This window comes from Zeugodacus cucurbitae, chromosome 3 (genome assembly GCF_028554725.1).
Source record: "Zeugodacus cucurbitae isolate PBARC_wt_2022May chromosome 3, idZeuCucr1.2, whole genome shotgun sequence".
Taxonomy (NCBI): Eukaryota; Metazoa; Arthropoda; class Insecta; order Diptera; family Tephritidae; genus Zeugodacus; species Zeugodacus cucurbitae.
In genome coordinates, this window is record NC_071668.1 from 3345852 (window position 1) to 3359061 (window position 13210).

Sequence of the window (13210 nt, forward strand, 5' to 3'; positions counted from 1 at the left end):
GTTTACACTAGAGTTTCTCTCTTTCTAAATCTGAACGATAGCCTCAGTGGTGAAAGATTTGAAAATTTGAGAAATCATAATATTGAAATAGTTTAGCCAAAAAAATAAAAATTATTTTAAACTAGAAGTTCGAAAGAATACTATACTTTCATGAATTCTAACAGCATTTAATATTCTAATATACTATATTATTTGTTCCCCATAGATTCCTCACCTTTTAGGCTTGAAAAATATTTTCTAATGCACTTACGGTATAGTAATTGATTAAATTCCCGCATAAAAAAGCAATGAATCAATAACATTCAACACGTGCGCCAAGCTATTTTTTAAGTATTTGCCTCACCTCTATGACAGCCAACATCAGAGTTGAGAAGACTAATAGTATTTATAAATAATTAAAAGGAATTCGTAATTTCAACTAAGTACCCTGTGATAATTACAATAATTAAAAGCAACAACTAAATACTTGCCGCTCGTGCTGTTTCGCACTCTCGCAATTAAGGCGTAATTGGCGTCGGGGAAATCTGCAAAAGGCATTCCACTGGGAACAAGGACACTTGTGCGATAATGTCATTGCACCTGCATTGAGTCGCAGTGGTTGTCTGCTATTGAGTTGAATACTATTGAGTTGAGTGTTATTAATCAGAACCACTTATAAATCGAAGTGCATTGAATGTTGTCTGAAGCTTTGTGCCACAAAGTGTTCGTGCCCTTATTAATTTATGGTGAACTAATTGTATTCGAATGACAGCGTAATGAACTGACCTTTGCTGTCTAACATCTCACATCTAGTTAACTATTTCAAAGGGAAAACGAGTAACGAGTATTTGGAGCAGATGTCAAGTTCTATTTATGTAATTGATTGTTTTGTGTAGGGGCGTGGCATACAATTGTGGCACATATTTGATTGTAATTACTATTTGAAATGTGAGTACAAGTTAACTGTCATAGAATTGAATTTCTAGTATATTAGTCAGCTTTATCGGAGAACTGTAAATTACACGATTATATACAATTAAGCAATATTATCGGTGCGGATTATGCAATAATGACGTCATTTGTAGAAGGCGCCATATTACCAGCGTTTATATAACTACTAAGATTTCTAGTATCTACTAGGTAGATCTGATTCAAATGTAATAGAACAAAAAGACTCATTTGGAGAATATGTTGTTGAAATAGGATAACCATACAGAAATCTTGGCGGAGTAGCGATCTCGAGAAGGGACAGATTTTTATTTTCCCTGTGGATGTCCATGAAAAGTTCGTTCGAAACCAACTGATACTGAAATGGAAAGGCGTAGTGGTGAACCTTACCAACCTGAAGTAGAACCATGCAAGTTGAGATTGCATTGATGCCACTTCCAATACTTGGATCTGATAGTTCTAAACCTTCACAGCAATAATGCGATCATCAGAAGATATAACTATTAGTTATTCGGTATTCAGCAATGAGTTGAAGGTGAAAGCATCCGCAATAGTAATCTTCCAATAAATCCTTATCGCATGCCATGGGTTCCGAAGATTCAATTGACGTTCCCATAAGTTGTTCAGTCTTCAGCCTTGATCGCCTTGAAAGATATTCCGTCCTAATTAGTTGAAATCGTCAAAGTTAATGCTCCAACGTTTTGTCATCCTTAGCGTATGCTATGGGTTCTGACGATCGTACATGACCTAGTTTTTTTTCGTCATGATCCCATGAAAAAGTACCCTATGTATATCTCTTATTACGATACGGAGTTCCCTATTTTCTAAATTGCTAAGTTTTTTGGTTGAGGCTGTATCAATTGTATGTATGTATGTAATTGGTGTAGAAACCTTTATCCGATTATAGCCGAATCGGAAATAGCGTGCCATTCCTCTCTTTCCCTCGCAATTTCCGCTAGTTAGGAATCCCTAGTATAACCAGGTCTTTCCAAAGGAGGAGGAGGAGGCCTTCCTCTTCCTACATGCTGCTTCCACCAGCGGGTAATGTTGGAAGAAGACTTTCAAAGCTGAAGTGCTTTCGTCCATTCATATAACAAGACCTAGCCATCGTAGGCGCTGTCTTTTTAATCGCAGTACTATATCAATGACGTCGCATAACTCATGCAGTTCATCGTTCCACCGTCTGCGGTATTCGCCGTTGCCAATGTTCAAAAAACCATAAGTCTTCCGGAAAATCTTTCTTTCGAAAACTCCTAGTGCCGTCTCATCGAAAGTTACCGTCATCCACGTTTCTGGACCATAAAATAGGATGGAAATGATAAGCGACTTTTAGAGTCTTTGTTCGTTGATAGGGGACTTTAGTTTTCAATCAATATTACCCCAAAGAAATCATTCAATACATGATGTGTTTCTCCAGCATCAATTGCTTCAGACAGCGTTGGGATCACCAATCTTCCGATGTCGGTTTTATGCCTTAATATATACAAAGAGTTCTGATTGGAATATAGAATACTACTGCTACATCTATTAAAATAGTAAATTAAAGTCTATTTCTCCTTCTTTTTTCAAATGTTCCAACTTTCTTCCCCAAATCGATATCAATGAAATTAAACACTTCATTTTTGGTTCGACAAAATTTACATATATATATTTTTATCAAATAAACAATACTCGTACTACAGAAAATTCCACATATATCAAATTGCTTGTAAAGCTCTTTATTTCCTATAAATATGCTTATAATATACGATTAAATATGTCTATAAAAAACACCATTTATAAAAAAATACGCAGTGGAATACTTCGTAAATGAACCGACAACAGATCTTCGCGAGAATTCTGTCGATTTACTTTTAAAGAAACTTATTTACTCGTACCACTATCAACGATTTTACATATTATTGGAATAAATATTTTGTGGCTTCTTAAATTTTGTATGAATTTGATTATTTGTCGTCTTACGTTTGTAAACAGTAAAAATTTAAAAAATTTACATAAAAATTGCTCCAAAAAGTTATTTCATAACAAATTCACATCGATACAGCTTACAAAAGCAGCCATTAAATTTAACTGATTTTTTTGTTTATCAAAAATTTTTGATTTTTGTTGCATTTCAATATTGATTAGCAGCGTATTTATCGTTTTATTAACTCTCTACTTGTATATATGTATGTACAATGCTTATACTAGTGATATATGTGTGTTTAAGAACTAAAAAAAAAATTGTTCATCATTTCGCTTTAAAATAATTGAAAAATTGGCGTATTGAAATTGTGGTTGCACGCAGACCATGCAACGTATTATGCGCGTATGTGTGTTGGTATGTATTAACGCTTGAGCTTTGTGTCTTGAAAGAACCGCTAACCCACCGCTACTACACACAACTTGAAAAGCTTTAACCTAATTTATGCTCATTTAATTGTATTGTACATATAACAATATGAAATCACTTTTCGTTCACATACGTGTCTATTATCACTTTCATTCAATTTAAACAAAGTAACCACGTTACCGTTACTACAAAAAAACAGTGTGCATAGTATAGAATGATCCTGTCATGACTTTCGTACACTTACAACGAACGCCAAGCATAAGAAACCACAACAAAATCGAAGAAAATAGAAAGTAATTAAGAGTAAAGCTCGTATTTTATCGCGTGGTCTTCAGCTTCCAGCGCAAGAAGAGATAGGCGGAAACTCGCAACACCACGAAGATCACAATGAGCGCAACAATATCGAGTGTGAAGTTAGCGTCGACCATATCGAGCTCCTCGAGTGTGGTGAGCGGTGACTTGAAGTGACAGTAGGTCTGGAAGCACTTGAGTTTCTCACGACCATAGCCGTAGGTGGCCAAAGCGGTGCCCTCGAAACCGTAGCGGATGTAAGAGAGATATGTGATCCAGCGTAGATATATGGGTATCGCATCGAAGGACACGAAGAAGCCGGAGAAGAGCAAGAAGGGCACAGACATGACGGGCGCTAAGAACACACCGTTCTGCACATTCATTGCCGCGCCGACTACGAGACCCACGGACTGTGCGACGAAGGCGATCATGAGGCAAGCGGCCAAGAACATACCGAAGCGGAAGAGCTCCCACGGTTGCGAGGTGAAATAGTAGACCAAACTCACATAGACAACGCAGAATATTGCCTGAAAAAGAGATGTAGAAATATTACAACTGAATTGCATTTTTTGAAAAGCTTGAACTTACTTGGAATGGCAGATCGGCGACAGAGATGGCTAGATAGTAAGACTTGAGCGAGTACCAGCGATTAAAGTTTTCTTTGAGCAGCACCGGCATCTCCAGAGGGACTGCAAGCGCAAAATTGTTGAAGATTAAAATGCGAGTTCTACAGTTAAGACTTAAGCAGCTTTCACTTACATGACAGGATCGTTATGGTCATGGACGTGTACATCAAGAACAGCATGTTGAAGAAGAGGAAGCCCAGATTACTCAGCACCTTAGCGCCGTCATTGCCGATGTCATAGTAAAGAGCGCCGATGAGGAAGCCAACCAACAGATGAGCAAATAAACGCAAGTACATAAGGGTCTGTAAATATCGTAAAGGCAGAAGTTAAAAAAAAGCGTGCGACGCCTAAAAGTATGCAATGAACACTTACCCAATCGCGATAACTGAAGAGCAATGTGCGACGCAACACCACCCAGAACTGATGGAACTGCGACGTAGGATAGCGTTCGGGCGAAGTGATCTCCTCGCTCAACAAAGCCGTCGTGCAGTTATCCGCCTTCTCCACATCGATCATCGCATCACCCTTGTCATTCGTGCTCACCACAGGCGCAGCGCTAGCACCGGCTGCCGACACATTCGAACTCTTCACAATGTCATTCACCAGATTGCCATTCAATATGCCATTATTGAGCGTTAAATTCTCCTCGTATTTACCGTTATTTGCATTTGTTGCATTCTTATCCAATATCGCCTTCAAATTATGCACCTTCACCAAATCGTTGCGCATCTTCAAACCCTCATAATCGGCAGCGGTGCGTATATCCTTTTTACCGTTATCGATTGCATCCACCAATTTACGTGTGTGATCACCATGTTCACCGCAAGCGACCTCAATCACATAACTCGCCGGATTGTGATAGCTGGGACATTCCAAACTCAGTGTTGAGAGGAACGGCACCAGCTGTTTCGTGCTGCCTTGATAAACACACTGACCGTCGGCTAGCGTGTACAGCTGATCGAACATCTCGAAAAGACGTGCCGACGGCTGGTGAATGGTGCAAATGATGGTGCGACCACCAGCCGCCAACATTTTGAGCAAATGTATGCATTGGAAGCAAGTTGAGCTGTCCAGACCGGATGTGGGCTCATCGAAGAACATAATCGGCGGATTGCTGACGAGCTCTAGTGCAATGGACAGCCGTTTCTTCTGTCCACCAGACAAATTTCGTGTGAGTGTGTTGCGATGTTCGCTCAAGCTGAGTGTGAGTAAGATGTCGTCGATCTGGAAGTGAGATAGTGGAGTTGGTAATTAGTTGGGGTTCCAGTAAGCAGTGTGGGTGGAGATTATAATATTTCGAAGGAGTAGATTTGAGGATGTGTTATGATTTTGTAAGTCTAACAATAATTCATACTTTTAAGCATTGTTTCATGAAGTTCACACTCTCAGTGAATCACGCTCTTTGTAGATTAAGATTAATTTTGGACTCTTAAATTATTTGTTTTATTTTTATGAAAATATTTATTTAATGCAAATAAAAAATCTTTTATTTAATCAACGTCAACTGTTTAGAACTTTTTCCTATCCACATAAACTATTAATTAATATTAATATAAATTAATATAAATTAATTTTATATCTTGTACGTGATTTGAAGATTTCTGTTTTCATCGAATTCAATTTGTTTGTCTTCTTGTCACATAAATATCAGCGACAGGCAGACGTGCGTCAAAATACATAATATTTTTTCTTTCTAAGAAATACACATGATCGTGCGCCTCCCAAAATTTGCTTGCATGCGCGAAAAAATTCCTGGAAATTAGCTTTAAATGGCATAACTCGATTTGAGTTAAGGTAGGTGTTTTCGAGTTCTAGTGAACAGCTGTGCGGATTTTTTGACTCTATTCTCACGTAAGGTAAGCTTCATGTTGTCAGATATTGTTTGAGACCAAATTGAAGGTCGATTTCTGTAAAGGTAGTTCCGTAGAACTCAAATTATTCTTATTAACTGAAGTCGACTTATGCGCTTTCAATAAATGGCGAGGATAAATAATCACTCAAAAAGTTGCGAAACATTCTTATTTAATTGAAGCTTGAAAGCACACGAAGTGAATAAAATAAACGCAATTGAAGCTTGGGCTTGCACGTGCCACGCTTCTTACTAAAATACAGCACTTTAAGTGATTTTCTTTGTGTGAACACGAGCAGCTCATAAAATGAAAGCGATTACCTGATAAACAGGGAAAAAATATTTAAATTTATTTAAACATATGTAATCCTGTTTGAGTATAAGATTAAACCATAATAATACGCTTGAGAGAGCATCAGAGTGCAGTTTCTATAGAGTTCTTTGTACAAAGCACATTCATAAGTTTAGTTATAAAAGTATTTAATAAAGCTTTCTTTATCACTTAAGTTTAATATAAAGATTTAAAAACGCTTAGAGAGGCATAGAATAATCTATAATAATAATCCTGAGTAAAATTCATATCATTTTATAACCATGTAAAATTTCGTGAAGATACCACGTCAAATGCGAAAATTTTCCATACAGGCCATTGATTCCGATCGTTCGGTTTGTATGGCAGCTATATGCTATAGTGAACCGATCTGAACAATTTTTTCGGAGATTAAATTCAATGAGCAATAACTCACACCAAATTTCGTGAAGATATGTAGTAAAATGCGGAAGTTTTCCATACAAGCCCTTGATTACGATCGTTCAGTTTGTATAGTGGTCCGATATCGGCAGTTCCGACAAATGAGCAGCTTCTTGAAGAGAAAATAACATCTGCAAAATTTCAAAACGATATCTTAAAAACTGAAGGACTAGTTCGTATATATACAGACAGACGGACATGGCTAAATCGACTCAGTTCAACATACTGATCATTTATATATATACTTTATAGGGCCTCAGACGCTTCCTTCTGGGTGTTACAAACATCGTGACAAACTTAATATACCTTGTTCAGGGTATAACAAGAATCTGGCTAAAATTAACCACGTGCGGCTGCGTATGCGCGTCAGCATCAAACGTCAGCGACAGCGTTCTTGCGCCAAGTGCGTTGTGTAGAATCGCCGCTATATATGTTTTTTATATATACGAGAACTGGTTTTCGGAATTAGCCCCCGAGCGAACACATTCTCAAAAACAAACAAAAGTGCGGTGAAAAACTATAAAATTTTGTAGAATCATTTTGTTGTCTTTTGTGTATACCCATAATTGGTTGTCGACGTAAGAAACGTCAATTATGAATTGGCAAAATGCAAAATAGAAAAAATATATATGCCAAATATTAAATATGCAAAACGCGGCGGTTACTAAAAAAATATTAACGTTTTCTATACTTCTAAGCGTAGTTAAGTGGAAGCGGAAATTTTTGCAAACGGAAATTTCTGGCAACATTTATTTCGCTTAAATTTTTTATAAATAGTTTGCGGAGTGTTGAGGTTAACGATGGTTCAAGGTATTCAGTAGTGAAAAATTAGCTTCTAATACAATAAATTAGTCTTCGAAATCAATACAAGCAGCTTCAAACATTTAAGAATTCTATTTGTATATGCTCAAACCCACCATAGAGTTCTTTTCCGCCTTCGAGAATTTCCTGCTCAGCTTCAAGTTGGTGGCCACAGTCATCGCCTCCTGGACGGTTAAATTGCCATGCAATTGATTATCCTGCATTATGTAAGCGGATAATTTACGGAAAACGCTCAGATTACGTTCGCGTCCATTCATCGTGACGACACCTTCGATATTTGTCGTTCTGTAATGAGAATGAGAATAAAAAAAAAAAACAGTAAATTAATTATAAGTGCTTAATGGCTGTTTTATTGTGATTTAGGACAACTAGTCTACTTGTTAAACATAGTATTGCTATGTACACATTTAATATTCAGTTCTAAGTGGTAGTATTTGAATGGCTGTGTCTTCGATAAACATTTCCCGACACATTTGTCAACATGACACATGCTTTTGCCGCTGTCTTTGTAAGCAATTAATTTCGTATGAGTCCATTAACTGACGCAGGCAATCAAATTGCGATATATTCACAGTTGGAGATATCGAAAAAAAACGAGAATTATTGGCTTATAATCACCTGTCCGTATGGGACTGTGGGTATTATTGTTAGAAGCTTGCTGTCTGTTTGTTAGAAATTATTTGTGTAGATTCGAATCAGTTGTCATATTGATTGTACAACCATTGTTTGCTACTAATTAACGGTAATTTCATAAAAAATAACTGTTATTTTTCTTATTGAGGTTAGAGGAGGTTGTCATTTTTTATACTGTAAGGCTGTTATGACGTCAGTGAAGACTTGATATCATTTGCAATGGATTTTTAATGACCCATTTCAGTTAAGGCAATGCATTTGTTTGGCTTAAAGGTGTTCTCTATATAGTTTTAAGGCTTACAAGTGGCTTCTGGAAGTAGTGGTATCTAACAGTAACACAATTTGAAGCAATTACATAAGGAGTCAAGCAAAAATATAACTAGGAGCTCAATTTCTTGCATTTTCTAGAAATATATACAATTAAACCCCTCGATTTGTTAAACTGAGCAGAGTGGTGATTCAAGAAAGAACTGGTATAAATTAAATAAACTGGTATAATCAATTTGATCTGCTAAAATGAGCAGAAACGAACAAACAACTGGTATAAAAATAATAAAATTGCTATGTACGAAATAAACTGGTATAAACAATTTGAATTACTAAGCTCAGCAGCGCGTTGGATCGAACAAACAACTGGTATAAACTAAATAAACTGGTATAATCAGAGAAAAAGATTGTAGTAAACGGTTGTACCACTATATTAATAAGCGATATTTTCCAACAAACTTTGTTAACCGAGTAGTGCGGTGAATCGAACAAACAACTGGTATAAACAAAGATAAATAGTATAGCAAACGGTTATACCTAGTGTGACTCATTTAATTTGGATAACCCTGCTGTTGCTTTGGCTTATAAATTTTCTACATTTTTTATTATTAGCGAGCTGAAAAGTGGCGAATCAAAGACGTCATTTTATAATTGAAAAAATCAAGGAACTAATTCAAAACAAGTAAGGAAAGGCTAAGTTCGGGTGCAACCGAAAATTTTATACTCTCGCAATTTATTGCTATATTTTTATTAAGAAAACACACAATTTGATCCAATTTGAAAATCCTATAATTAGGTATATGAGAGCTAGGGGAAGTTACACTATTAGAAGAAAATATTTCCAAATTAAGATACTAGAGAGATTTACCGAAATTTTCGGTGACAAATTACCATGGGGCACTGAGTTCTTCATATTCGATATCCGGGGCATTGAAAAGTTATAGTCCGATTTCTACAAATTTTTCACAAGTGATGCCATAGATCATATACAGTATTTGTGTAAAGTTTTATTTTGCTATCTTCATTGGTTCCTTATGTACATATCATAAAGTGAAGGACTCAGATATACTTCAAAATTGAGTTATATGGGAAGTAGTCGTGGTTGTGAAGCGATTTCGTCCATTTTCGACACGTGTCATCAGGGTGTCAAGAAAATATTATATAACGAATTACATTGAAATCTGTCGAGTAAATCCTGAGGTATGGTTTTTGACCCATAAGTGGGCGATGCCACGCCCGTTTTCCATTTTGTAAAAAAAATCTCATCTGCTATTATTTCTGTGAAATTTAGTGTTTCTGACGTTTTTCGTTAGTGAGTTAACCCACTTTTAGTAATTTTCAACCTAACCTTTGTATGGGAGGTGGGCGTGGTTATTATCCGATTTCAACTATATTCATGGTGTGTGGTGGGGTACTTAAGAGAACCGACTGCAGAAAGTTTGGTTTATATAGCTTTATTGGTTTGCGAGATACATACAAATAACCGATTTGGGGGCGGAGCCACGCCCACTTCCCCAAAAAAATGCCATCCAAATATGCCCCTTCCTAGTGTGATCCTAGCTATTTATTGACGAAACATATTTTCGAATTTTTTCTTCTTTATAACTATGTTTATGCCAATTGAGAGCAGCTGCTGAGAGGAATGCAAATATTTATAATTTTGTACTTAGAGTATATTGACTTTATAGTTGAATTGTTCGCATTTTTATTCAATCGAAATTAAATTCTCAGCACGGAAATTATCAAAAATTTGGCAACTGTTCATTATCTCTTTATTGTTTCTTTGATTTCTCATTAAATACATACATACACACACGCCAACATTGCATAAAGATTTTCTTGCTTGCTTATCCCAGCACTTTGTGTAAACAAAAGCAACACAACAATGCCAATTTAATAAAAATTGTTGAAAACATTTCCTTTTTTAGGTCAGTGAAAGGCACAGCAAGTACTATACTATACACAGAGTATGTATGTAGAGGCAAAGTGAAAAAAGAAAATAATCTCGTTAATTGTTTTTTTATTTTCGTAAAGAGTAAGAGTTCAATGCGCAGGCCATGATTTTGATTTAAAGCAGTTGTTTTATGCTCATTTTTCTTTAATAAAAAAATTTCCATTACTTTGCCATACCCTGTGTGGTAGTGCGCACAAGCATTTGTGAGTGTGCTAATTTAATCAGCCAAAAGGTGACTGGCTAGAGGTGAAGCACATTGTAAAATGCAACAAAAAACTGAATTTAAAATACGAAAGCAGACACTTTGATTGTTAAATTTCTAATTTATTATGAATACATTTCGTTAATATTGTGCATTCGGCACTTTAGCTGAGAGTCGCTTAGTAGCTGCGACTAGCGTGTTTGCGCGATTTTGATTTTATAATTGCAGGCAGTACCTTTTTGGGAGGCGCGAAGCGTTTAATCAAGAATTGTAATTGTAAAATAATATATTTTTGGCTCAAACTGGTATTTCCGATTTTATTATACTGTATTTTGTCTTATGAATGAAAGCTGAAGTACAAGTTTTTGAGTTGCAAATCTAGAACTTCACGCCTACACGCGCTATTGACGCTCGTTTACAATTTATAATTGTTATTTGGATTAATGGGAGTTTTGAAAAATGAATAAATAAAGAGAAATTATAAAAATCTTTATATATTTTGACTTGAGTTCGGTTACTGACAAAGTTCGCAGAGAAAAAAATCACAAAAAATTCGTATAATGAAAAAGACATTAAAGCTGAGGATTTGTTTAATCTTTTTAGCGACTTCTAATCCATATTATTTTGGATGAAAAGAAATATTTTATTATTACTTCATGCAATATGCTCTCCAAGATTTTCTTGCTACTTTTTTACGGAGTTTTTGGAAAAAAAAAACAAATAATTGCTGAAAAGAACAAGCAACCCTCTTATATCTCGCGTAGCCATTTGTAAGTCTTGTAGGGTAGTTGTATTATTGTGAAATGAATTTGTCGGGATTAGAATTATATATTCAAGAAATCTGTCAGAGAGAGTAAACTGTAGCTTTCAATAACTTCGATTTTGAAAAATTTGTAGCTTAAGATTTCTTCAAAGAAAAAATTAATATCGAAAGAGGAAGCGAGAGATTCTCATAGCCAAGTTTCAAGTGTGTCAAAGTTTATAGATATATTTATATATATATTAGGTCTACAACTTTGCTTCCGCCGTTTTCCGATAGATGTCTCTAGTGTCAAGCACTGGTCGATTAAATCGATTAAATCGTTTATATCGATCTTGGACATTTGTGTCAACATTAACCTAACAAAATATTTGTAGAGTTCTGTTTGCATTCCAAACTTATTCTCAACTGAAAATGTCACTTTTTGAGCCGAATTCTCGACATTTTTAATTCCAAGACAAGTGCGGCTGAGGCTCATCGACATTTGTAAGCGTTTTTATACAAAAAAAGCCTTCAATTTACAAAAAAAAAAAAACGGCGGAAGCAAAGTTGTAGAGCAATATATTTCTATTTTGCGTCACACCTGTGGAATAAAACTCTCCAGCAACTGACGACATCGAATGAGAATGCTAATCATTACATCTCCACTATGATGCTCCTATATATACGTAAGTATGTATGTAAATTTGTTATTTGAAACGACGCATAATTTTTACAAACGTTATCGACACAGCAAAACTTTCCAGTTGATTTACAGCAAAACAGAAACAGAAATACGTAAACAAATAAGTGAATAATCGGGCACAAAAATGTAAGTGTCATTTCGCAAACAAGTTTAAAGTCCAAGCTGCTCATATTTCCAGCATAACGTCGTATGAATGTTCCCACATAAATATATTTATATGTACATACATAAATAGTATATGTGATGGAGCTCAAAACGCTTGAAACGCGAACAAAGGCAAAGCGTGTTTCGCCCGTCGCAAGCAAACAATATAAATACCATGGAGTTATATCAATGTATGTATGAGTATTATTTCATTTGGAAAGAAGCATTCTCAAGCGCTGCTGCCTTGAAAGTATTGGTAATCCAACGATAAATGCTAGTTTTCTTATGTATACAGACCTACTAGCTTGTGAGTCAGGCAAAAACTAGAGTTGAGTATCTACACATATGTCTAAATACTTATATATAGATCGTAATACAAATGCTTGTCATGCGAGCTATGTATGTTTGTAGAAAAAAAATTGCGTTTGATAAGCATTCCAGTTATCAATTAATAAATCGACAGAACGCGAGCCGAAGCGCACGCAGTCGTGACGAATGCGCTACAGTAACAGGGAACTCGACTACATGAATATTTTCATTTAAGCGAATTTAAAATTATTTTTGTTTTTCAGCGCTCTGGCAACACCACAGACGCGCAGCGCTAACCTTTGGACTTTTTGACTGTTCGTTATCAGCAGACAAAGGAAAAGCTTAACATACAGCAATCATAGAATGATTGAAACAGTTCAAGAGTGCCATAGTCAATTTGTTATATTTTTGCTATGGAAAAAATGACGCGAGTTGCTCAGACAAACATAAAAAGTGGTTATTTGCGCTATATATACCGATATATAAGCACTTATATACTCTATATACAACCGTTAATCACCTTCTTGTTCTGCGTTTATGCAACGCCATGAAATTATGTTTTCTTCGCCATTATGAATATGAGTACTCGTATATAGCACACACACACTGATACATACATACATATGGAGACTCATAACATTATTATCACGTTGCTCTT

The 13210-nt window shown here is 35.8% G+C and overlaps 1 protein-coding gene across 1 annotated transcript in view; it reads right to left on the reverse strand.

Annotated features, from left to right (window-relative positions):
• Nucleotides 1–2613: 2613 nt before the first annotated feature.
• Nucleotides 2614–13210, reverse strand: part of LOC105213060 (ATP-binding cassette sub-family G member 1) — a 44453-nt gene continuing 33856 nt past the window's right edge. Inside the window, exons 4-8 of the mRNA XM_054228110.1 lie at nucleotides 7694–7883; nucleotides 4549–5400; nucleotides 4310–4478; nucleotides 4139–4239; nucleotides 2614–4077 (exon numbers count right to left, since the gene is read on the reverse strand). Of these exons, the coding sequence (XP_054084085.1) occupies nucleotides 3577–4077; nucleotides 4139–4239; nucleotides 4310–4478; nucleotides 4549–5400; nucleotides 7694–7883 (1813 nt within the window). The 3' untranslated portion in view covers nucleotides 2614–3576. The remainder of the gene's footprint in view (nucleotides 4078–4138; nucleotides 4240–4309; nucleotides 4479–4548; nucleotides 5401–7693; nucleotides 7884–13210) is intronic.